General features: G+C 31.4%; 3 protein-coding genes and 2 long non-coding RNA genes across 9 annotated transcripts; 3 read left to right on the top strand and 2 right to left on the bottom strand.

Moving 5' to 3' along the window:
* The first annotated feature begins 1,589 nt into the window (after window positions 1–1,589).
* Window positions 1,590–6,824, top strand: LOC136221666 (uncharacterized). 3 transcript variants are annotated; one of them, XR_010685250.1, is made up of 7 exons: window positions 1,597–1,685; window positions 1,762–2,004; window positions 2,127–2,238; window positions 4,343–4,472; window positions 4,550–4,762; window positions 4,936–5,032; window positions 6,404–6,824. It is a non-coding gene; the product is annotated as an uncharacterized lncRNA (long non-coding RNA). The 3 variants fall into 3 exon arrangements; XR_010685251.1 differs by having other exon boundaries at window positions 1,590–2,004; window positions 4,944–5,032; XR_010685249.1 differs by having other exon boundaries at window positions 1,590–2,004.
* A 1,532-nt stretch (window positions 6,825–8,356) lies between these two features.
* On the top strand, window positions 8,357–13,450 carry LOC136224216 (uncharacterized). Of its 3 annotated transcripts, none has more exons than XR_010686328.1 (3): window positions 8,357–8,482; window positions 12,531–12,670; window positions 12,770–13,450. It is a non-coding gene; the product is annotated as an uncharacterized lncRNA (long non-coding RNA). The 3 variants fall into 3 exon arrangements; XR_010686326.1 differs by having other exon boundaries at window positions 12,760–13,450; XR_010686327.1 differs by lacking the exon at window positions 8,357–8,482 and adding an exon at window positions 11,041–11,778 and having other exon boundaries at window positions 12,760–13,450.
* A 1,735-nt stretch (window positions 13,451–15,185) lies between these two features.
* Window positions 15,186–15,677, top strand: LOC136222660 (dirigent protein 15-like). Its single transcript, XM_066010393.1, has one exon. It carries the CDS (start codon window positions 15,186–15,188, stop codon window positions 15,675–15,677), a length of 492 nt encoding a protein of 163 aa, XP_065866465.1.
* A 2,359-nt stretch (window positions 15,678–18,036) lies between these two features.
* Window positions 18,037–18,600, bottom strand: LOC136224874 (dirigent protein 4-like). The gene has a single exon (XM_066013304.1). It carries the CDS (start codon window positions 18,595–18,597, stop codon window positions 18,037–18,039), a length of 561 nt encoding a protein of 186 aa, XP_065869376.1. The 5' UTR covers window positions 18,598–18,600.
* A 2,084-nt stretch (window positions 18,601–20,684) lies between these two features.
* On the bottom strand, window positions 20,685–22,897 carry LOC136223314 (probable amidase At4g34880). The gene is made up of 5 exons (XM_066011246.1): window positions 22,321–22,897; window positions 21,987–22,201; window positions 21,648–21,884; window positions 21,364–21,562; window positions 20,685–21,277 (listed from the first exon to the last, which is right to left on the bottom strand). The coding sequence occupies exons 1-5, from the start codon at window positions 22,852–22,854 to the stop codon at window positions 20,921–20,923; spliced, it is 1,542 nt and encodes a 513-aa protein (XP_065867318.1). The 5' UTR covers window positions 22,855–22,897; the 3' UTR covers window positions 20,685–20,920.
* Window positions 22,898–23,159: the final 262 nt, after the last annotated feature.

The raw sequence follows: 23,159 nt of genomic DNA, 5'->3' as shown, positions 1-23,159 counted from the left end.
TTACGTAACACTAATTTTTTTGTGAAGTTATTGATTTTTTTATTGTAAAAATATAACTTTACGAAAATTTAATCCAACTTTATATAAATTTAATCTAACTTTACGAAAATTTAAACGTAAATTTAATCCAATTTTACGTAAATTATCTCTAAAGGGTTTATGTAAAGTTTAAAGGTTTAACGAAAAACTCATTTAATCTAACTTTAAGAAAATTTAATCCAACTTTATATAAATTTAATCTAACTTTATGTAAAGTTTAAAGGTTTAACGTAAAACTCCTTTTTTTTTTGCAAACTTGTTGATTTTTTTAAAAAATAAAAATTTACGTAAATTTAGTCCAATTTTACGTAAATTATGTCTAAAATTAAATGATTTACGTAAAATTTAAAGGTTTTATGTAAAACTCTATTTTTTCCAAAGTTAATAAAAAAATTTCGTAATATACAACTTTATGTAAATTAAGTCGAATTTTACGTAAATTATGTCTAAAAAAGAAGATTTATGTAAATTTAAAAGGTTTCAGTTAGAACTTTTGCAAAGCTAATGGTTTTTGTATAAAATAAAACTTTACGTAAATTAAGTCAAAATTTACTTAAATTATATCTAAAAATAAAGGATTTACGTAAAAATCAAAAGTTTTACGTAAAACTCGATTTTATTGCAAAGATAATGTTTTAAAAAAATTAATAATTTTATGTAAATTAAGTCAAACTTTACGTTGATTATGTCTAGAAATAGATGATTTACGTAAAGTTTAAATGTTTTACGTGAAATCCGATTTTTTACAAAAATTACTGATTTTTTGTTTGCAAAAGTCTTTATGTAAATAAAATTAAATTTTATGTAAAATGTTAGCAGATTAAGAAAAAAAAATATTGGCAATTAGAAAAAAAAAATTGGAGCAGAGGAACGTGGGAAAAATTCCAAATAAAAAGAAGAAAAGTATTGCAGCTTTAAAAAAAAAAATTGTAATTGTTAAATTAGAAAACCATCCACTAGGTAGATTAAGTAAGTAGCCGGTTTAAATTTCGTGAAATCCATCAATGGCTGAGATTTTAAATTTTTTAAATCAATGGTGTGACATACAAAGTAAGTTTACTTTGTTTTAGAGGAAATATTAAAATACTATTTGTTCATCCATTAATATTCTGTCTTTTGTATGAATTGGAAAAAAATTAATATTTTTATCAAATTTATAAATATTAATATTAATTTTATTATTAAATTATAAAAAATATGAATTTTTTAGAACCAACTGATATTTAATAATAGGAAATAAAAACATTAATTTTTTTTATATTGCTACTAACGTTAGGGATAAAATTGCTCCTGATTATAAATATTATCGATATTTTTACATCTTATTCATTTTTTTATATTAAAAATTTGATATTTATTATATTAATAATTTGTTTCAATTAATTAAAAATTAGTCAAGAAATAATACCGACTAAAAAATCCTACCAAATTAATATTTTTTATTTATTTTCACTTTCCTTCCATTTTTGCTTACACTTCCCTCCAATTTTCACTTATATACTCACTTCCCTCCAATAATTTGGTCAAATTTTCACTTCCCACCCATTCACTTGTGACAGACTTTTCCGTTTCCCCCTCGTTTACTTTCACTTTCACACTGTAAACATTTCCACTGGCCGACTCTTTCTCCCTTTCTCGCTTTACTGGTAACCTTAGGGTTTCTCCCTTTCTCATTGGTTGGCTCTCTCTCCTTTTCTCACTTTCTTACTTTCTCACTTTCAGTCTCACCGGTCCTTCTGTCATTCACGATCTCAAATTCACTCTCACCGGTAGTAACCCTCTACTCTTGCGTTTTTCCATTTCTCTTACTGTCCGTGTTTCTATATGGTAACCCTCTTCATGTTGAACCGATTAAGAAGTTCTAGGTTTTTCATTAGGCTCAATGGATTAGAGAATGAAGCTATTAACAACAAGGACAAAGACAAAAGAAGCTAATTTCTTGCTCAACGCCCCTGTGGCCTGCAGGTCTTCATCTCCCCCTTCTCTTTGTTTATCTGTTTAGGTTTGAATTGAAGAAACTTTAATTGGGAACCAATGCAAATTTATTGATGTTTTCTTCAAAGAGTACATTTATTTGTTTATTTTAGGTAATTGGGATGGGTATGCTGATCTAGTGTAGACGATGCCATAGCATGGCCTGAAACTTCAAGCTGTTATATCGTTCCATCAGTGTGGAGGAAGTGTTGGAGATTCATGCAGGTTATTCAGGATCCATGTTTTAACGTTAAGCAGTGTTTGTGTATTCAGTGATTGTTAACATCTTACTGTGTTTACTCTAGGTTGGTTCTTCTAGCATTAGTAACGAGTCTTTTGATTTATACTCGGGACAATCATTACATGAGGCACAGAAAATTTCACAAAAAATTTGAGGGTCAATTATTCAAATCCCAGAAACAATTTCTTCTACAGAAGCAAGTTTGTACCAACTCTAGTCTAGTCATTTAAAATGTCAGTCTAATATTAAGACTTCTCAATATGTTTAAACTGCCTACATGAATTGCGGGTTACCTCTAGATGTTGCTCCTTGTATCGCACCAAACTACAGGGGAGGAGGGACTACAAAATCCCAACTTGCTTATAAACAATTTATGTTTTTTTTTTTTATCATTTTGAGCACTTGTCATTTCAGGGGATTTTTCTCCTCCAAGTGGTTTGCACATTGATTTAAGTTTGTGCTGTAAAAACCATCTGATGAACTTTTGAGCCCTTGTCATTTGATTGGATGATTGATGTTATTGTTGTTGTTACTTATCTAAGTAATTATTACAGTTTGGATTCTTTAAAAAAAATTGACAATTTGGATTGTAGCTCAATTGATGTGAATAGATCTCAGATTTAATTCTCATTAAATACATCCGCTTAGAGGAGTAATGAGTCTTAACTTTAACTACGTCCTGAATAAATATGCAAAAGTATTTTAGGATCATTTTTACTGATTTTTTAGTTGGATTCATTTTAAGTTCCCAGTTAGTTGATTGGAAGTCCAAATCATTTCTACTTAAGGCCCTCTTTCTGTTGTTTACTTACAATGTGGTTTTATCGTCTGTCTAATTTATTATTTGTGCTTATTGTTGCAGTTGGGAAATAAAAGAAAAACAATTTTTTGTTCATTTGTCTTAAGCTAATTTTCCCTTTTAAGTTTGAATAAGCATAGAAAAAAATATTCTAATTCTTCTTGTAGTTTTGAGATTAACTTTGAAGATGCAGTCTAGTATGCATCTTAGCTTAATGGAATGGAACAATGTGGAACATGTCCTTTAGTCATAAGTAAATAATTGTACACGTGTATGAACAAGCATAAATTATAACAATAATGAACACTTAGGTTGGAATATATGGTTATTTGGCAAAGGTAGGTAGGTTAGTTGTTTTTAAAAGGTCAATAAATCACCTATTGTATATTATCCCCTTCTTCCAAATGCTTAGCTTAGCTGCAATTTTGGGAATGTGAGAATGAAAATTGATACATAATGGCAAGCTGCTAATGTTCCAATAATTTTGGCCTTTTGAAGTTGAGTATGAAAGCGAGAATAACCTCCTGATTCAGTGGAGTTTTTAGGTAATGGCAAGCTGCTAATGTTCCAATAATTTTGCCCCCATGCTAATTAAGACCACCAGCATAACAACTATGACATTTCTAAGACTATACAGATGCCTGACATCCAACTAGAAGCCAATGAAACCAAAATGGATTGGGAGGATGAAATTATTAGCTGCATAAGTAAGTTTATTCAACAATGTTGTAGTTGTTTTGCCTTCCCTAGGGAACATCAAACCCATGATGAAACAAAATATTGTAGCCAAATTCTTCAATGATAAATGAGAACCAAATAACCAGGGATAAAATAGTTAACACATCAGAACTCCACGGATATCTTTTGTTTTTCCTCCTCTTGTTATACCAAATAGCTAAAAACGTATTCAAACCAGTGACTGCCCTAATGAACAAAAGGCATAAAATCCAAATTAATCATCCTTGGTGCCATTATTTTCTCTATATATATACTTCAATGCCTTTCCATTGTTGAACAAAGTCATAGATTCATTTCATGTTCAATGCCTTACCATTGTCGAACAAAGTCATATTTTCTCTATATATATTTTCTCTAAGTACTTCTGTTCTTCAATTCTTTCCTATAAGCTTGTTTAGTTGGCAAACATAAATCCTTAGGTAATGTTAAGGGGCTTATTTGGCCGATGGTTCAGAGTATAGGTACATGTTAGATCATGTCACTAGCTAACTAATACTATTCACACATGGTTTGGCGATTTAAATGTCTAATTAGTACGTATCTGTTTGTAGTGGCAACTATGGAGATGCGTTAACTCTTCATACATTGAAGGATTTTCACAGGAGAAGGGTACAGATACTATCCAAAGCAGGAGCTGATCTAATTAGGTCTGAGAAAATTCCAAATAAGATTGAAGCAAAGGTAAAATTAATTCGAAATTTGGTTATATGGTTTCGCAAATTGAACATTAGTGATTCTTGAGTTTGTTTGATCTGAAGTGGGATTGGTTATTATTATGCTGAGCTGCTTGAAGAGGAAGGCATAGATATTCCAGTATGGGTTTCTTTCAATTCCTAGGATGGAACTAATGTTGTTACTGGTGATTCTATTAAGGAATGTGCTTTTATTGCATATTCTTGCAAGCAAGTTGTTGTTGTTGGAATCAATTGCTCTCGTCCTATATTTATCCACGTATCGATTCTATTCGCAAGGTGCATAAATCCTTTATTCACTTTAATATATTTACCTTATGACAGAACCTTATACAAGTATACTTATTATTATTTTAAAAAGTGAGATGTTATATTATACAATTCACAAGAGTATATTCCTTTAAATTTATTATGGAATATGGAGCTCTATGTTTACTTCTTTTTTTTTTCAGTTGTACAGGTTGACTAAATAGTCACTCATTTTGCATCTGATCCTCCTCTTGGAACAAATCTTTGTGGAGATTATTTTTACAATCATTTGATGGAGAGGTACCAATATCTCTCTCATCTTCTTTCTTTAGAGGCACTAGAATTACTCTTACTAAACAAAGTATTAGCAAATCTCTAAGGCTCCCAAACAAGGGAAATGATATTTCCAAGTTCAATAATTTAAGTTGGTTCAAGGGATCATGTGGTTCATTTTGTTACTAGAGCCTATAATTATGTGTTGGACTTTTATCTGCCTTTATTTATTCACTAGTTGCTTTCTCTCATTTTTTTTTATAAATATGGTATTATTTTAATCCAATTTGCTCTCTTATTTCTTAATTAGAAACTCTTTATATATGTGAGACAATAATACAATTCTATTAATTTATGGTGTCTTTTGTGGTTAGTTGGGCATTTATTTACACTAATTAGTTAAGTAATTGATCTGGGCAAGGATATCATTTAGCTCGTTGCTGTTTCGAAGTATGGTGAATATGCGTCAGTTGCTTCTTGGCTTAAAGATGTCGCATGGCTTAGAGATTATCATATGACGTGGTTTTCTGGTTTAGCTTCTTTAAATGATGGCACATACACTTAAATTATATTTTATAGTTTACTTCTATTTTTTCTTTTCTATAAACCATTAAAAAATGAATACAAACACATACAATGTATTATATATAAAATTTGAAATTGTAGTTTCTTTGGGATTTTACGCTAACATATCACTGTTAAAGTTTTATTTTTGAATATTGGGTATAATCTTTTTCAATGGTTTGCTTCCAATTTATTATCTTCAAAATCATACAATTTAAAACAGTTGATATGAATTTTTGTAATATAGTGAGACTTTGAAAGCTTCAATTTTCATTAGTGATATTTAAGAGAAATTGAAATTATAAGATTTGAATTTCAATTAAATTACAAAATAGTGCCTAACTAAATTAAGTATGCCATATAATGGGTTATTGGGTTTGATAATATGGAGATAAATATTTGAAAAATGAAAGTAAAACTGGCATTATAGAAAATGGAATATTGTTTGGTTCCAACCTGAACTGAGGCAAACTGAATTGGTTTGGTTCGGTTTGAACCAAACTGAAATATAATTTGGTTCGGTTCATAAATTCGCTTGTATTACGGTATGGTTCTTTTCAGTTCGGTTTTTGAACCAAATCAGACCATGCTCACCCTACAATGTTTGGACTTGTATTGTATTTTGGGCTACTCTTGTTATTGCTGAAATAGTTACATTCTCTGCATGCTTTGATACATATATCTGATACGTTCTCTGCTTGTTTTATTGAACCTTTTTTCTTGTCTAATCCTGTCAAGTCATCAATTTTTGTGTTTCTTTTAATGTGCTCTTAAGGATTTGTTATCTTCTGCTAATGGTTAGCTTGCTTTTGTTTTCATGTTTTTATTCTATAGGCGAAGATTGAAAAGTTGTCATTTGGGGGGGGGGGGGGGACATTTAGCAGATTGATGAAACAATCGAAGAAGCATCATCTCATTGTCGTGAATGGCAAGTTGATATGATAGACCATATCAAGAAAACAAAAGTTGATAGGAGAAATATCATCTCATCTTGAATTTATCATGCAAAAGTTGAGCCTTATGAACCCATCACTCAATCTTAATTTGATGGTGTTGCTTCAATTGATATCAACTTAGTCCATTTAGATCCATGTGACGATTGATTTATTTATGCTTGTGATGGTACTTTTGGATTTTAGATTTTATTATTTAGATTATTTTGGATGTTAATTTTTAGGTATTTTTGGATGTTCATTTAGACTGGAGTTGCCTTTTGGATTATGAATATTATCGTTGCGTTCGACTACAAATATCGTTGCCGTGCCTTTTACTTTAAACATCGTTCCATTTGTAAAATAAAACATTATTGCCTTTTACTCTAAACATTGTTCCACTTGTAAACAAAAATTGTTTATTTTACATTATAAAACGTTGCATTTGTAAGAGAAATTGTTGCTAAAATTAAATTTGTGGCCTTTGCTATAAAACAATGTTACTAAATCGTTGATTTAGAAAACTAATGGTTATTGCCTTTGCCTAATTAAGTCATTGCATTTGTATGGAAAAAAGTTGTTGCTAAAAGTTAAAAAATCGTTGCTAAAACTATAAAATATCGTTGCATTTGAGAAAATTTTTGTTGCCTTTGAGAGTAAAAGCAATCGTGAATTAACCAACGAAAATAAATTGACCAAAATCGTTGCCTTAACCCATTTTTGGCCAAATGCAACAATTTTGGATTCCAAACGTAACGAATCAGCATCATTGCAATAGCCATTCTATGGTGTAGTGTTGGTAAAATAATTTGAATATACTAGTAGTAGAATAATTTGAATATAAAATTAGGACGAATATACTTTTAGTAGTTTAATGTGGTTTAACGAGTCTAATAGTAATTCGGTTTAGAATTTTTGTTTCGGTGATTGAAAGTAGTCTGATAAGAATATTTACTTTTAACGATATTAAATTTTATCGATATAATATTTTGAGCTATTTAATTCTTGAAGTTGGATTAAATTATGAATCGGTATTTTATACGAGTTTTTAATAATTTTACTTATATTAAATGAATATTTAATTGTAAAGGATTTTGGTATTTTCTTTGTAAACTATTTTGAATAATTGTAATTATTTGCGAAATAGTTATAATTGAAGGCAAATGGTTTATGGTTATGGAACTATTTGAAAATTTGATTGTTTTAAAGATATTTGAGCATATTGTGATTTTATGAGTTTTATATCCATCTAGAATAATCCAGACTGGTGGTTTTATATTTGAAGATCATGTTCAGTGAGGGACATGGCGTGTGTACACTGTCATGTCCGGGTCTAAAAAAGAAATATTCTAATCTTTATTTTTCAAAATAAATTATAATATATATATATATATATATATATATATATATATATATAGGCATTAATTAATTATGAATTTTAGTATATTATTGGGTTTAATTTCATGCTTTTGGGTGTAAATCAAAAGTTTTGGGTAAGTTTTATAGAATGTTATAAATGAAGAGGATCAAAATCAATGTTTTACAATTTCCAAATTATATATATGCATATATACGTGTAAGTAAGAAAGTAGGGTTAATTCTTATAAAAAAAATAAAAGAAAGAAAGAAGGGTTAATAAGTGGACTTGAGAAATTAAAACAAACTCATATAAATAGATGTGCCATGTGTCCAAAATTAATAATATGAAATATATGTATGTGACATATGGTTGTTTAAGTGTCAAAATTTGATATAATAAATACATTGATGACATGTGTTATCTTGCATGCAATTTTTTTTGTGTTATAAGTATGACAAATCTAATTTTGAGTGGGGGAATTTAGAAGAAAGAGAGTACAAAAGTATGGTTTTGGGATTCGACCAATAACGGATCATGTCGGTGACCGATAACGATGATGTTTTGGATCAGCTATTAGTGGCTCACATCGATTAATTTTCGATGACCGATGAAGATATTTCGGTAACTGTATTTTAAATTAAATTATTTTTAAAATATTCTAAGTATGATTTTAAGTAAGTTTTGTTTCGATAGTTTCATCACATGTTAATAGATTTATGATTAATAATTTAGTGTTTATAAATTACTAATAAAATATAACTAGTTGTTCTTTATATTTATCGAAGTGAAATTCCGTATTAAAACTTTTAACCGCGTAATGAGGTTAAAGGTATAATTGGTCCAAATTAGTTACGTCGGTTCAAAATTACTATATCAGTGATCGAGAATAATCCGATAAGAATATCTCGAAAATAAAAGGACTAATACTGATATTTCTCAAGTGGAGTCGGTATAAAATCGAATATAAAATTAGTACAAATAGATTCCTAGAAGTGTCACGAGTCTAACTGAACCTTCGGTCGGAACTAACGATACTATTGTGACACGTTACAACTCCGACGGTAAATAAAAATAGTCCGATAAAAGTGTACGAAAATAGTCTAATAGAAATGTTCGGTTTAAAATTTAATTCTATATAATAATTAAGTGACGTTAATTTACCGAATTAAAATAAGTTATAAAATTAGAAGGAGTAATACCGATATTTGTCAATTAGGTCGGTATAAAGTTAAATATAAAATTGGTACGTGAATACATGAATTTGAATATAAAATTAGTTCAAATAGACTTATGATAATAAACGAGTCTAACGGTACGTATATTCGGTCTAAAATAGCTATTCGGGTGACAGATAAAAATAAGTTTCAGTTTTAAATGATTTACGTGGTTTTGAATATATTTTGTTAAATCGTATATTGTTTAAAATATTTATATACTTTTGATTTTGATTATTTGAAGAATAATTATTTATTATCGTGGTATTTTGGAATTTTGGTCGAGAAAATAAATTCGATGATCTTATCCGAATTGTTTTTGGATTGAGATAGTTATTGCGGTTGTTATTATTTTGGATAATTTTCATGAGTTGTATAGTTTGAGAGATAAATAAAATGTTTTGTCCATTAGGATTGCCCGGGGTAGGGTTAGTAGTTGTAAGACCATACCTAAGGGCGGTATGGCCAGAGTGCACGGCTGGTAGTCCTAACGTTAGGCAATGCGAGATATGAATGAGATATCTCGGTTATTGATATGATTGATGTTATGATGAGCTACACGGGTGGAATTCGAGGATGGACACGTAAATTTTGTATTACGTTTTGAAATTTGCTTGATGATTTGAATTATAATGTTTTACGTTTGATTGATTACGAGATGGTTTGTTAAAGCTATTTATTAGATTACGAGTTGGTTTGATAAATATTTATTTGATTACGAATTAGTTTGAATTAAAAGTATGTTTGGTTACGATTCGATTTGATAAAACGTTTATTTATTTTGATTCGTTTTGATAAAGTGATTTATTTATATATATACAATTATATACTAATAAAGTGAAGTATGCAGTTAAATCATTAGCGAGTTAATCAACGTCTCAATAAGTTAAGAGAACTACCTAAGTTAAGAGCACTACCTAAAATAGGTAGAACTATGTGGCTTTGATTCTCGATTTAAAGATCAAAATACGTTCGGGATACGTAGGAAGCTTGATAGAATTATCGAGTCCAAGCCAAATAATTAAATAAACTTTAGGTAGTCCCAAATAAATTTCTATCTATTAGAAAATAGATTCCTGTTTCAGACCGACAGGCGTTCGATATCCTATTTTCCATTCATACCCGATGCCGATTTGGGTCGGGTGTGACATACACAGTGTAAAGACCTAGTCGGGTATTGGCAGCGAAGTGTGGGGTAAGACCAATACGAGATTAGACAAGGTTAAAGAGACGTCTCGACTATGTGATATGTGTGGTTATGTGGATTGATACATAAGGGGAGAAACTCTAGGATGGATATAAGGTTTTATGTTTTTGGTTATGAGTTTATTTTGATATAAGCTTTTACGTTTATTTGATTACAAGTTGGTTTGATAAAACGTTTATTTGATTATGAATTGGTTTGATAAAACTTTTATTTGTTTATGAGCTAGTTTAATAAAACGTTTATTTGATTTGATTCGTTTTGATAAAATGAATTATATATATAAAGTTATATAGTAATAAAGTGAAATATACAATGAAACCATCAACGTGTCAATCAGAGTGTCAACAAGTTAAAACGACTCAATAAGTTAAGAGAACTACCGAAGTTATGAGAACTACCTAAAATAAGTAGAACTATGTGGCTTTGATTCTCGATTTAAAGATGAAAAGATTATTCGGGATACGTAGGAAGCTCGATAGAATTATGGGTAAATTATATAAAAAGTACCTGAATTATACCCTAGTTCACACTTTGGTACATGGATTACATTTTGTCTCAAAAATATACTCCAAATATAAGTGACTGGACATTTAAATGTGTTTATCCGGTAAATTCCTAGTCAAACTGTTTGACCACTTTTATACCAATAATTAGGACCCACTACGCATTTACTAATCTAAAAGACTAAAATACCCTTAAATTAATTAAAAATCTTCCCATTGGTCTACTTTGAATATGTCCCTCCCTCTCTTCTAGTCTCTCTTTCCGTCTCTCTTCTCTATCTATTTATCTCTCCTTTTCATCCATGGCTACTTTGTAAAAATTCTGAAACTATAGAGGTGAAAATTACAATAGTAACAAAAAAATTAAACTCTAAATTCCAACAATTTCATTCCACAGGTTGACATACAAAAAGGATTCTATCAACTATCTCTTGAACCAATATCCAATTATCGGCTATGGATTTCATCATCACTGGTTATCAGAGAGAATTTCCATCAACTATCTCGCATTCTAGCTTGGAGTTTCCATCCTTCGTATTCAGAGCCGATGAAGCTGAATCAAAAGAAATTGCAGACAAGAGACAATCGTTGGTTTAAGAAATGATAGTCGGCATCATCGTTGTCCTCGAGAGCGTTCCCATTCATGGTGAATGTTTTCTTTCTTTCCACCATGGTGTGATGAGTGCCATTTCCAAAAGCTTTACTTTCTCTTCAGTTGAAATAGCATGCTGAAATCTTTCTTCTTTTTCGGCAATGTCTCCTTCATTCTGGAATTGATTCGGTTCTTTTAGGTGGCGGTGGAGGAAATTGGCGGATTTGGAATTGTGGGTGTGGAGAATTGGTTCGTGAGTGGTGGTCGGATTTTGAGGAGTGGAGTGATTTTGATTGTTGAGGGTGCTGCAGATGGTGAGATGATGGTGGTTATGGGGAAGATGGAGGTACAGGAAGAAGAAGTGGCCAAACATTCATAGAACATTTTTCAATTTATTTAAGGTATTATAGTTTTTTAGATTAATAGATGTATATTGGGTCCCATTTATTTGGACAAAAGTGGTCAGAAATTCGTGTTGACCGGTAAACACAGGTTAAAAATATTTAAATGTCCGGTCACTCATATTTTAAGTATATTTTTGAGACAATGTAATTTAGGTACCAAAGTGTGAATTGGAGTATAATTCAGGTACCTTTAATGTAATTTACTCATAGAATTATCGAGTCCAAGACAAATAATAAATAAATTTTAAATAGTCTGAATAAAGGTTTTTCCTACTTCAAGAATATAATAAGTTAGAAGATGATTCGATAGAATTAATTATGAGAAATTAATAAACTTTTATGTTTAAAAGTGATAGACCGATCTTGTAGAAAATAGGTTTGTCTTTTAGATATATAAACGTTCGTTATATTGTCTTCCATTCATACCTGATGTCGTTTAGGGCCGGGTGTGACATAGCAATTAGCGAATAATATGTATGCTCATATAATTATATAATTTCTAATTTACCCGTGGAAATAGAGAGATAACCAACAAAGAACACTAAGAAAAGTATATCAGAGAGCAATGCACTGATTGCAAAACAGAGAAACTTCTGGTTGTTCCCACTTGTATGAAATAGTGTGGTGTAGATGGTCATACTATAGTGTTTCTTCACGGATAAAAAAGTTACATGATTAAGATTGTTAGTCAATTTTACAAATTTTTTTGACATATTTGTGATAACGCCGTCATTTATTTTCTTTTACAGGAAACTTTATTGTACTATTATTAAGTACTTTTTACCAATGAGGAAAGCACGGTGGTCAAGTTATAGTTGAGGTTGTCCGGTTGATAACAGATCATGTTAAAGCTCACAGTTTTTGTCAATTACATCCCGATTCAATTGAGGTTAAACTTTTTCATTTTCTAGGCTCTTTTATGTAATATTGACACCTAATTCCTTGATAACATGCCCTTTTTTTATATTGACACCTAAGATCTATACAGACGAGAATGGATCAGACATGTTAACGAAGATTCTACCAAGGGCGAAGTTCGAATACTGTCGGACGACTGCGTGGATATCAAAGACCCCCATATAATTGGGAGGAGGAGATTTGTTATGTGAGGTCCCAATTAAATGGGGATCCACACGTTTTATTTATAACTAATAGTTTTTTTTTCATATAATTATTATAAAAAAAATTAAAATGCTTTTACGAGGGTCGCCGAATTTTTGGTGCCACACCTTGACTTTCCAGCAAGAGAATTAAATTCTCTTGCTGGAATGAATATCTCTTTGCCTATATAAATAGGTAAAGAATGTATGTAGCTTGAGATATATATAGGGGAAAAAAGAGTGAGTGGGAGCACAATGGAGTTAAGTGATTTTAAAGGGTAGTATAATTATTTCGGGAAGAGATAAAATAGTAAGCTAATTATTTTTTGGTATTTTTGGGAAACACCTGAGTGCAACTGTTTTTGCTTTATCTCAGAAAGTTTATAGAAAACAATCTCTTTGTACGCCTACTATTTTATAGTGGAAGAATTTACTCTCGAGCTTAGTCGTGGACGTAGCTCGTAAGGGCGAACCATGTTAAACAATCGGTGTCATTTTAATTGATTATTTTGCTTGTCAATATTTTTCTACGGAATAATTTTCACGTTATTCTCAACACTATTTCGATTTGTTTTCATCTTTGATTTGTTTTTGCAATGAAAAGTGCTGGTTTATTTTATGTCACCCTTAACTTGATAATATGAGTTTGTCTATTTTTCTTTTTTCATTAAGGTAAAGTGAGCTCATTATTACGAACTACCACAATTGATTTTTCACTCGATTTTACAACCAAGACTAAAAAAAAATGATAATATTACCTCTATTTCATATTATTTGTTATATTTGACCAAATCATATTTTTAATATTTGATTTACATTATATTTATAAAAAATAGAATAAAATCCAATTGATCTTTTTTTGTTAATAATACTCATTTTCCGTAACATTCATTAAATTACATCACTTTTTACACCTTAAAAACGTAAAATGATAAAAATAATAATTAATAATAAACTTAATAAGAGTAAAATTATAAAAAAATTCCGTTAAAAACCGATAAACAATAAGAAACAAAAAAATCTTTTATATCCATATGAAATGGGTAAAGTAATATATTTTTTTGCCATAAAAACATTTAATATGTTAATGGGATTAGTTCTTTTTCTTGTTAGTGGTGATAAAATACTATTGAAGGATCGTATTTTATTCTATTTTTTTTGTAAATAGAATGGAAATCAAACATTTGTGTAACTTCGTCAAATCTAATATGAAATGGAGGTAATATTGCCATTTCTCACCAACGCCACAACGTTTGTGAGGTAGCCTGAATGAATTTGAACTTTATTCCATTCATTTGACTAAAGATTTCACCCCTTTAAGTCTTTAATGACTCCCAAATATTTGGATTTTGACATTTAAACCCGAGAATCATTAACAAATAGTCAAAAGATAGCTTAAATTCAAATTATTATAAACTTAATTATGAGAATAAAAAAATTGAAATTATAAATTAATCACTAAAATCATATAAAATATGTTAAATAGGAAAATAAAATTTGAAATTTGAAAATAAATGACAGTCAAACCTATACTAAATAAAAAATTTAACTTAATTCAAATTAAAATTACTAATTAACATTTAATTAACTAAACTAAAATCTAACTAATACTTAATTAAAAATAAATTAATTTAATTAATTTAAATAATTAAACATAAAAGCATGAAATTATGAAATTATTATCATGGAGATGGTCATTACAAAATGCATTTGCTAGATATAATAATTGGTTGGTGATCAAAAAAAAAAAAAAAAAACTAAGTTTTGAACGAATGGCCTAAAATATATTGCAAAAAATCATAGTGTTTCCTTATAGGACGAAATATATGAATGTAAGGAAATTGTATGAGTGAATGTAAACATATTCATAATGTGAATGTAAACATATTCATAATATTTTGAGTATTGTATTTTTATTTTATGTGTAAACATTTATTGTTCAGGATTTGTCTTTGTTGTTACATACTATTGGTGACAATTCTTATCTTTCTAATTTATTTTGTAACTTATAAAGAAAATTTCTAAATAAGATTCCATATACACCGAGATATATTATCTATATATAAAAAAATTATAATCTAACCATTTTAGTGTTATTTTGGGTAAACATGTGTCTTCTCAAAACTAAAACCAATTTAATCTGAAGAGAACAAAAATGGCTAAAAGGACAGCCTCCATTTATGCTTTAATACTCTTCATAGCAATAACCATTTCATATGAGAAATACCATTCAAACAGTAGGGTGGTGAAGGGAGGGCCCCAATTGGTAGAAAAAAAACCCGCAACCCCTTGGGGTTAGGCAAGATGGATTCCGAAAAAACAAACTTACTTGACAAGGTGACTCGACTTCATTTCTTCCTCTTCGACATCCTCAGTGGAAAAAACCCAAGTACAGTCAGAGTAGCCCAATCTAATCTCATTAAATTTGATAATAAGGAAGCAACTCTATTTGGGAGCGTTTATGCCATTGATGATCCTCTTCGATTAGGACTTGAACCTACCACCAAAATTATTGGAAATGCTCAAGGGCTTTATTTGTCTTCTAGTCGGGATCCTACTAAATTTACTATGGTATTGTATGCTGATTTTGCTTTTACTACGGGTAAATTTAACGGCAGTTCTTTCAATGTGTTTTCATGGAATCCAGTGACGGAGACAGACTGTGAAGTTGTTGTGGTTGGAGGAAGAGAGAAGTTTAGATTTGCTAGAGGGTATGCTAAGGTTAAATCTAGCTATTTTAATGCTACTACTGGTGATGTTGTTCTTGATTATCACGTTACTTTGATTCATTATTGAGTTATTGCGAAAGTTTATATTTAATGTAATTAATAAAATAAAGTTCGATTTCTTCTCATATTATGTTATTGCATTCTTACAAGTCTTGGTGAAATTGCATAATCTCTAACTTTTAATTCTTTTTATAATTCTTGACACTAAATTTTTAAAATCTTATTTTTTTAAGCAAATCTTATTCTCTTCTCAATCTCGTTTTATTTTTTTTATTTTTTTTAACTTAATTTGTATATGATTTTAAAATATTCATAGAAATTTTATAATACATCGATTAACTAAAAGATGGATACATAACATTTTATGGAAGATGTCTCCTATTAGTGAACTGTACTAATTTACTCTCATGGTTATTAGGAGAGAGAGTGCTTAATTTCTATATACAAAACATTACAATATTAAACATAGTGTTTATCAAACATGAAATTTCAAAACTCATTAAGAGAGTATGAGTTTTATTTTTATCAACATGAGATGCGTAGTTTTATTAATAGGAGATATATAGTTCCAAAACTCATTAACATTAACAGAATAAGACTTGAAATTTTATATATTCTTTCAAATAAAAAAAAGTCATATTTTCATTAATGGACTTGAAATCGCATCATCTCTTAAATATTATATTTAAGATTGTACATTTTTATATTTGCCCAACAATATATGGCTTAATTTATATTTTATCTTAAAAATAGATGTGCATAAATAACATCTAAAATGATGCGATTTTACATCTAATATTGGCAGTCAATAGCAATTTTATCCCAATATTGGCAAGTTGGATCAATTTCAGACACAATTATAAAACACGGATATTTTGTTTCTTATTTTGTATATTTTGCCTATTAGTTCGTTCTAAAAAAAGACTACGTTTTTTGTGATTTAATAATAGAATTGAAGATTAATATTTTTAATTCAACGAAATATTTATATTTCTTTTTGTCAAACTCATACAAAATATAATATAATTTTTTAACTTTTTTAAAATCCACGTCTATTTATTTGGTTGTGATCTGTTACTAATGAGTCATAAAATGATGGGCATGTGAATTATTTCAGGCGTCCCCTCAATACATTGATAGTAATGAGAACTTTTTTTTATCTCCAATTCGAGGATGTCTTCGAGGGTAACTGCAACCCAAACATGATTATTTTCACAATGGCCTCTGCTATGATATTTCTTCAGTTGGCCTCTGCCAATAATTTCTCAGAATGGCCTCCGCCAATAATTCACGAGTGATCACAACCTTTTCTTTCTTTTTTTTATCAACGCATTGGTCATCCTCATGGATCGGAACCCGGGGTCACCGCAAATCGCAAAACACTACTAGTTGGCCCACGGCCTCGGAGTTTTCACAATATCATCTCAGGACCATTTTGGATTGAATGGTATCCCACGACCTTCTTTGGTCAGACACAACTTCCGTAATTTTTTCCACATAAGGCCAATCATGGCCATCGAATTTCTCAATCGGATGTTTCCCACCCGATATGAGCAATTAGTTCCGATGTCTACCTTTGTCATGATAGACTAGGCAAACATGCCTTAGAATTCTCACTAGTTTCCGCACAATGGTTCGTTTCCATACGATGGACAATGTCCACATAATCCGAAGGTAACTCGATCATGCCTCGACTATTGAGAAGACACATGCAATTTTCCGTTGAATCCTGATATGACATAATTTGGATTATACTTTTATAATCCTACATCGCCGCAAGAATTCAACAGTCCATTCATATTCTTCACGCAAGCCACCAATTTCCGTCTCAATTTTCTCGACTCATGGAAGAGAACAAGCAATGTCTAATCGGATTAAAATAATTCAAACATAAACTACGCCTCAATAATTTTAATTCTTTGGTCCTTTTTATTGATTTTATATAATATTTTTATTACAATTTGGAAAAAAAACATGAAATTACAATGTGAATCTGATGGAAAATTGGAAATTATAAATGAAAGGAAATAATCACAAATATATATGAACCAAACCTCTTCCTACTTATGGTAAAATTTCAATTAATACTAAACATCTTTTGTACATGAATAAGAGTAAAATTTAGAAAATATTAACAAAAGTGATGGGTAATGCAAAACTATTCATAAAAATGAACGAATTGAAAAAGTTAAAACGAGAGGGAGTGTGAAACTTATGGAGTAATATATATTTTTCCCCATAAAACATTTACACTAACACTGGGATTGGTTTTTTTTTTTTTTTTTCTTTCTTGTTGGTGGTGATGAGATAATGTTGAAAGCTGAAAGCCAAAAAATTGAAACAATTTGATAGAATTAATTCTTGTAAACACATAAAAACATAGTAATGATTTATTGAAGAAAATTCCGATAAACAAAACAAGTTAATTAGTAATGAACAACAGTGATATTATACTCAACAATAGCATCCCCAGAAGTAGCATTTACAAAATAAGTTTTAAGATGAGCAAATCCTTTAGCTAATCTAAACTTCCCTCTCCCTCCCACAATTGCAAGTTCACGTTCTGTCTCCAACACCGGATTCCTCGACAGCACACTAAGAGAGCTTCCATTAAACTCTCCTTTTACGAATCCAAAATCCACATACATTACTAGTGACAATGAATCTTGACCTGATGATACATAAAGCCCTTGTGCATTTCCGATCAGTTCAGAGATGATTTCAGGACCGGCAGTTAGAGGATCATCCACAGCGTAAACGTTGCCAAATGGTGTTCTGGGCTGGCTGTCGGTGGCATTAGGACGGGCTACCAAGACGGCACTAGGGTTCTTGCCGCTGATTGTGTCATGGAAGAAAAAATGGAGGTTGGTGATTTTCTCTTGTTCAGATTTGTATGAGAGTGTTTGAGAGTAGTATTGTTGGGAAAATACTGGCGAGGTTGTGATGCAGAATATCAAAACCAGACTCAATAAACTCATGTTTTCCATTTAGATTTGTTTGTGAATTGTAAAACCTTCTTTTGCTTGGTTCTGAACGTTTGATGCGGTTCATCTATATAGGCCAGCCCTGCTCGATTGTTTTGGAAAATGTTTAATTAGCCATATCTGACCATATATAAATGGTAAACTAATTACAATTTGCAATCCTCCTTTTACTATTTGAGCATTTGTCTAGATACATGATTCATCTAAAATAATGTAACTAGACACTGACATATATCTCGATGTATTTTACAAAGATTTTCCTCCGTATTTGGTTCTCTCATATCAAACAAAAACCTTAAGTTTTAGGTACATAATTTAGAAATTGTCTTTGGATTAGAAGAAATGAGCCTTAATTGAGAGGAGTCTTAGCTGTTTATATCACCTGTATGTGTTTTTATCTAAAACAGTTGCCATAAAGTTTGGAGAAAGTCATTCTCATAAGTTTTTTTTTTTTTTTTTTTTTTGTGATTTTGGGAACTTTTTTATTTATTTTTATTTTTTTCCAAATAAGTAATTGAGAATCGAGAATTGAGAAAATCTGTTTATTTTTCTAAATTTTCTTTCTATTAATATTTTGGATTCGGAATATATAGAGACTAAGTCTTGATAGTCATTCGTCGGATCCTTTCTCCCTTTACAGAATTCATTTCATAGGGATGCAATTCTTCATGCTATTCTTTCATAAATAGATTAGAGTTATTTTGTTTATATTCAGAATAGAACTTTACCACTTCTATATAAAAGGTCTGGTTCCCTTGAAAAGGTACATGAAATTCTTATCTTCTCTCTCTCCTATATAAAAGGTCTGGTTCCCTTCTTTCTCTCTTTTATCTTAGATCAGAACTGACTTGAGTGTCATAAAACCCCTCACTAGACCTAGCTAACCTTTGTCTTTATCTTTGAAGGAATGCATAAGGAGTTCTTAGCTAGATCTTCCACAAAGTCATCCAGACTTCTAAAGATGAATTTTACACTTACATTATTATTGGTGTAGTGAGCGACCTAAAAAATCATAATGACTTCGTCAGCGGCAGACAGGGGAGTTAGCGGATCTATTACCTAAGAATCAACAACCAAGCCCATCACATTCCCCCGACGTGTAAAGTTTCTTATACTCTTATAGAAAGTGCTTTTGTTCCTCTTGTTTGTGAGACGAACACATAATTTATAAGCAAAATCGTATGATTCTTAAGCCCTAAAGATTTGAGTGCTTTCGTAGGTCTCCACATTAGGATGGCTTCTCGACGCGGTGAAACTAAGAACATTGCTCCAACCACTAAAGTCGAAGCAAGAGCTGGAGATATGTTCCGAACCCTACAAGGAGAGGCTCTATCAACCAGAATTTCAAGCTTGAACATAATATTATTCGCTACCCCAGGCCATACTCTTGGGGTAGAATTTTCCTGGACTGTGTTTACAAGCCATGTTTTCCATAGTGTCAGTCAGCACAGGAAGCGCATCTCAAGCTGGTACTTTCACCACAACGACAAATCATCTACCATATACACATCCTAGCTTCACAAGCCATTCCACATACTAGAAGGCAACTGAGTCCCAAGGTATACTTAGTACTACCTAGATTTCGGTAGAAGAGAGGTCTGAGTCTAGAACAAGGGACATAAACTAAATACAGAACAACGCCTGACTTTGAACAGACAGTCAGACATGTGATCCAAAAATATCGAGTTCCTACACATCTAGCATACCATTGTTGGCCAGATCAGATTTCTCTTTCTCTTAGCATGTTTTGATGCAGTCGCTAGACAACAAGTTCAAAGAGCCTCAAATTCCTATATACACAGAAGAAGGATACCTTCCACTCATGTAAGAATTTATCAAGACAAGATGCACATAAAAGGCATCAATAATATTCTCCTCTATAGAGTATTATCCATACCCTTGACATGACCAGTTGAATATTGGTTTGAAGAATTGGACATAGTTGGGACCTATTACGGAAGTAGTTCTTCACAAAATTTATGTCAACAATACAACCAGCCACGACCATGATTTCAGATTACCATTACAATTATATATATATGTACTTAACTTGTGATCTCTGTGTCATTCTGTTATTTGCTTCATAACTGTGTATAAGAATTATATGAATTAATTTTTATTTGTTTGCCATTTAAAATCCAACCGAAGCTTTATGCAATACCATAGAGATTACAATGTAGTATGACAAATCCATCCATTTGTACCAATAGAGCAATGAGTTTTTTCATGAAAGTAGACAGTCCTTTTATGAGCAAGATGAAGAAAAGATCCTTGAGCAACTTATTATTCATATACACAGAAATTTTAAGTCTAGCCTTGCAAAGATTCATGGCTTGAAAGCAGGAGGCTTTCTAATCTTAGTAGCTTGCTCAAACCCATAAGCAATTTGAATTAACTTGGGTTCAGAACCCTTCAATCCCCCAAAATTGATTCCAAATGGAGCCCCTCTATAATCATATCCTGCCGGCACATTTATTCCTGGAAACCCCCCTATTGCAAGTACTGGACTAATTCCTGCACCACTTGTCACTAATGCATCTAACTTATTATCCCACATCACTTTCTCAAATCCATCCTTGCTCAGTTTTGCTAAATTTCCCATTGCTGCTTTCTCTAATATTCCAATTCCATTCGTCGCTTCAGCTGCTACAAAGATATTTTGCCCGAATTCCTTGATCTTTTCCTGCATTTCCATTCAAAATTGTCCTTATTAGATAATGTTTTTAAAGCACAAGTCTTGTTTAATTAAATGTGAATTACTAGACTCACCACATTTGCAAACTTTTGATTGAATGCTATAACTTCAGCCAATGATCGCACTTGAGAAGTTACTAGATTTTTGAGGTACGAATTTATGGATATCTTGAACTCAGCTAACAATGCTGCTGCTTCGCCACTGTCATCTGGATTTAAAGTAGTGTTGATGTTGGCAATTTTCAAGTTGTCTACAATGTATGCTCCTCCTCGTCTACATTTACATAATGCAATCTAATAAGCTTTCATCATCAATAATATTATCTCTAACAAGTTTTATAGGGGATTTGAATTATTACCTTAGTGTCTGAAGATGATACTCAAAAGCTTGACTTTGAGCTTTGTTGCTAGAAATCAAGAATGGATTCCTGACTACACCAAGCCTTTTCCCTTTGAGCCCATAAGGCTTGAGAAATTGCTTGTAGCCACCGTAAGGAATGTACTGTGATGCTCCTTTGGTTGTGTGATCATTGTAATCTGGACCAACTATTGCATCAAGAACAAAAACTGCGTCCGATACTGTCCGGCAGATAGGCCTGTTCAATTTATTTATAGCCAAGGCAACATTGGTTTCACTTAAATCTCTTGAATTAATTGCCTAATTAGTTGTTTTGGAATGAAATTTAAGAAATACACACCCAACAGTGTCCTGCCTTGGAGAAATTGGAACCACTCCAGCCCGGCTGGTGAGACCAATGGTTGGTCTAATACCAACTACTGAATTAGCATTTGATGGACATAAGATGGAGCCATCCGTCTCCGTTCCCAATGATACTGCTACGAGATTGGCTGCTACTGATATTGCAGAGCCGCTGCTTGAACCACAAGGATCAGCAGATAGCACATAAGGATTCTGCAGGAAACATTTAGCAAACCATATATTATACGAAGGAAACTAAAGGCCTACGAGTCATCCATCTATTTCTCGATCCTAACATTTCTATTTGATAAATTGAGAAGCATTTAAATTACCTTTCCTTGGCCGCCTCTAGCACTAAAACCATTAGGCATAAAAGAAGACCTGAAAGCCGCCCACTCAGTCATGCTGGCCTTTCCTAAAATGATAGCTCCTGCTTTCCTCAACTTCACAACCACACCAGCATCTCGAGGTACCACAGATCGAAAGAGTGCGAGTGAGCCAGCAGTAGTGTTAAGCTTATCCTTGGTGGCAATGTTATCCTTGAGAAGGATAGGAATTCCATGCAATCCAACCAGTGATCCTGAAGCCTTAACCTTGCGTTGGTAATCAGCTCTTTTAGCTTGATAGATAGCATCAGGATTGATTTCTATAACCCCATTGAGGACCGAATTGAGTCTATGGATTTCTCCAATGTAGAACTCAACCAATTGCGTAGAGGTTAGCTGGTTTTGCTTAAATGCTAGTTGAAGATCTTTTATTGTTGCTTCTTTAAATGGGAATGAGGATGCATTGGTTGTTGAACTTAGAATGAGAATGAAAATGAAAGATGAAGCAAGTGAATAGAGAGAGGGTGTAATGGTAGCCATATCTAAGTGAACTTAGGTGTTGTTTGGGAATTACCTTGAACATTTTGGTATGAGAACTTAGATAAGTATTTATAGGAAATTGGAATGAAAAGTAAAAATAAAATATAAGGAGCATGAAAAACAAGTTAGTTTTAGTTATGTTATGGTAATTGGATGTGCATACACATGACCAAGACCAAGTCAAGCAAGTGTTGGCCTGCTAAGATGGTACTCTGTTTTGTCATAATGAAATGAATGAGTTATTAGTTATTGAAATTGGGAAATGAAAACAAAAGAAAAGAGAAGAAATGAAAACGTCACATAGG

The sequence above is a fragment of the Euphorbia lathyris genome, chromosome 3 (genome assembly GCF_963576675.1).
Source record: "Euphorbia lathyris chromosome 3, ddEupLath1.1, whole genome shotgun sequence".
In the NCBI taxonomy this organism is placed as follows: domain Eukaryota; kingdom Viridiplantae; phylum Streptophyta; class Magnoliopsida; order Malpighiales; family Euphorbiaceae; genus Euphorbia; species Euphorbia lathyris.
Note: the sequence above shows the minus strand (reverse complement) of the source record. Positions and strands in the feature narration are given on the sequence as shown.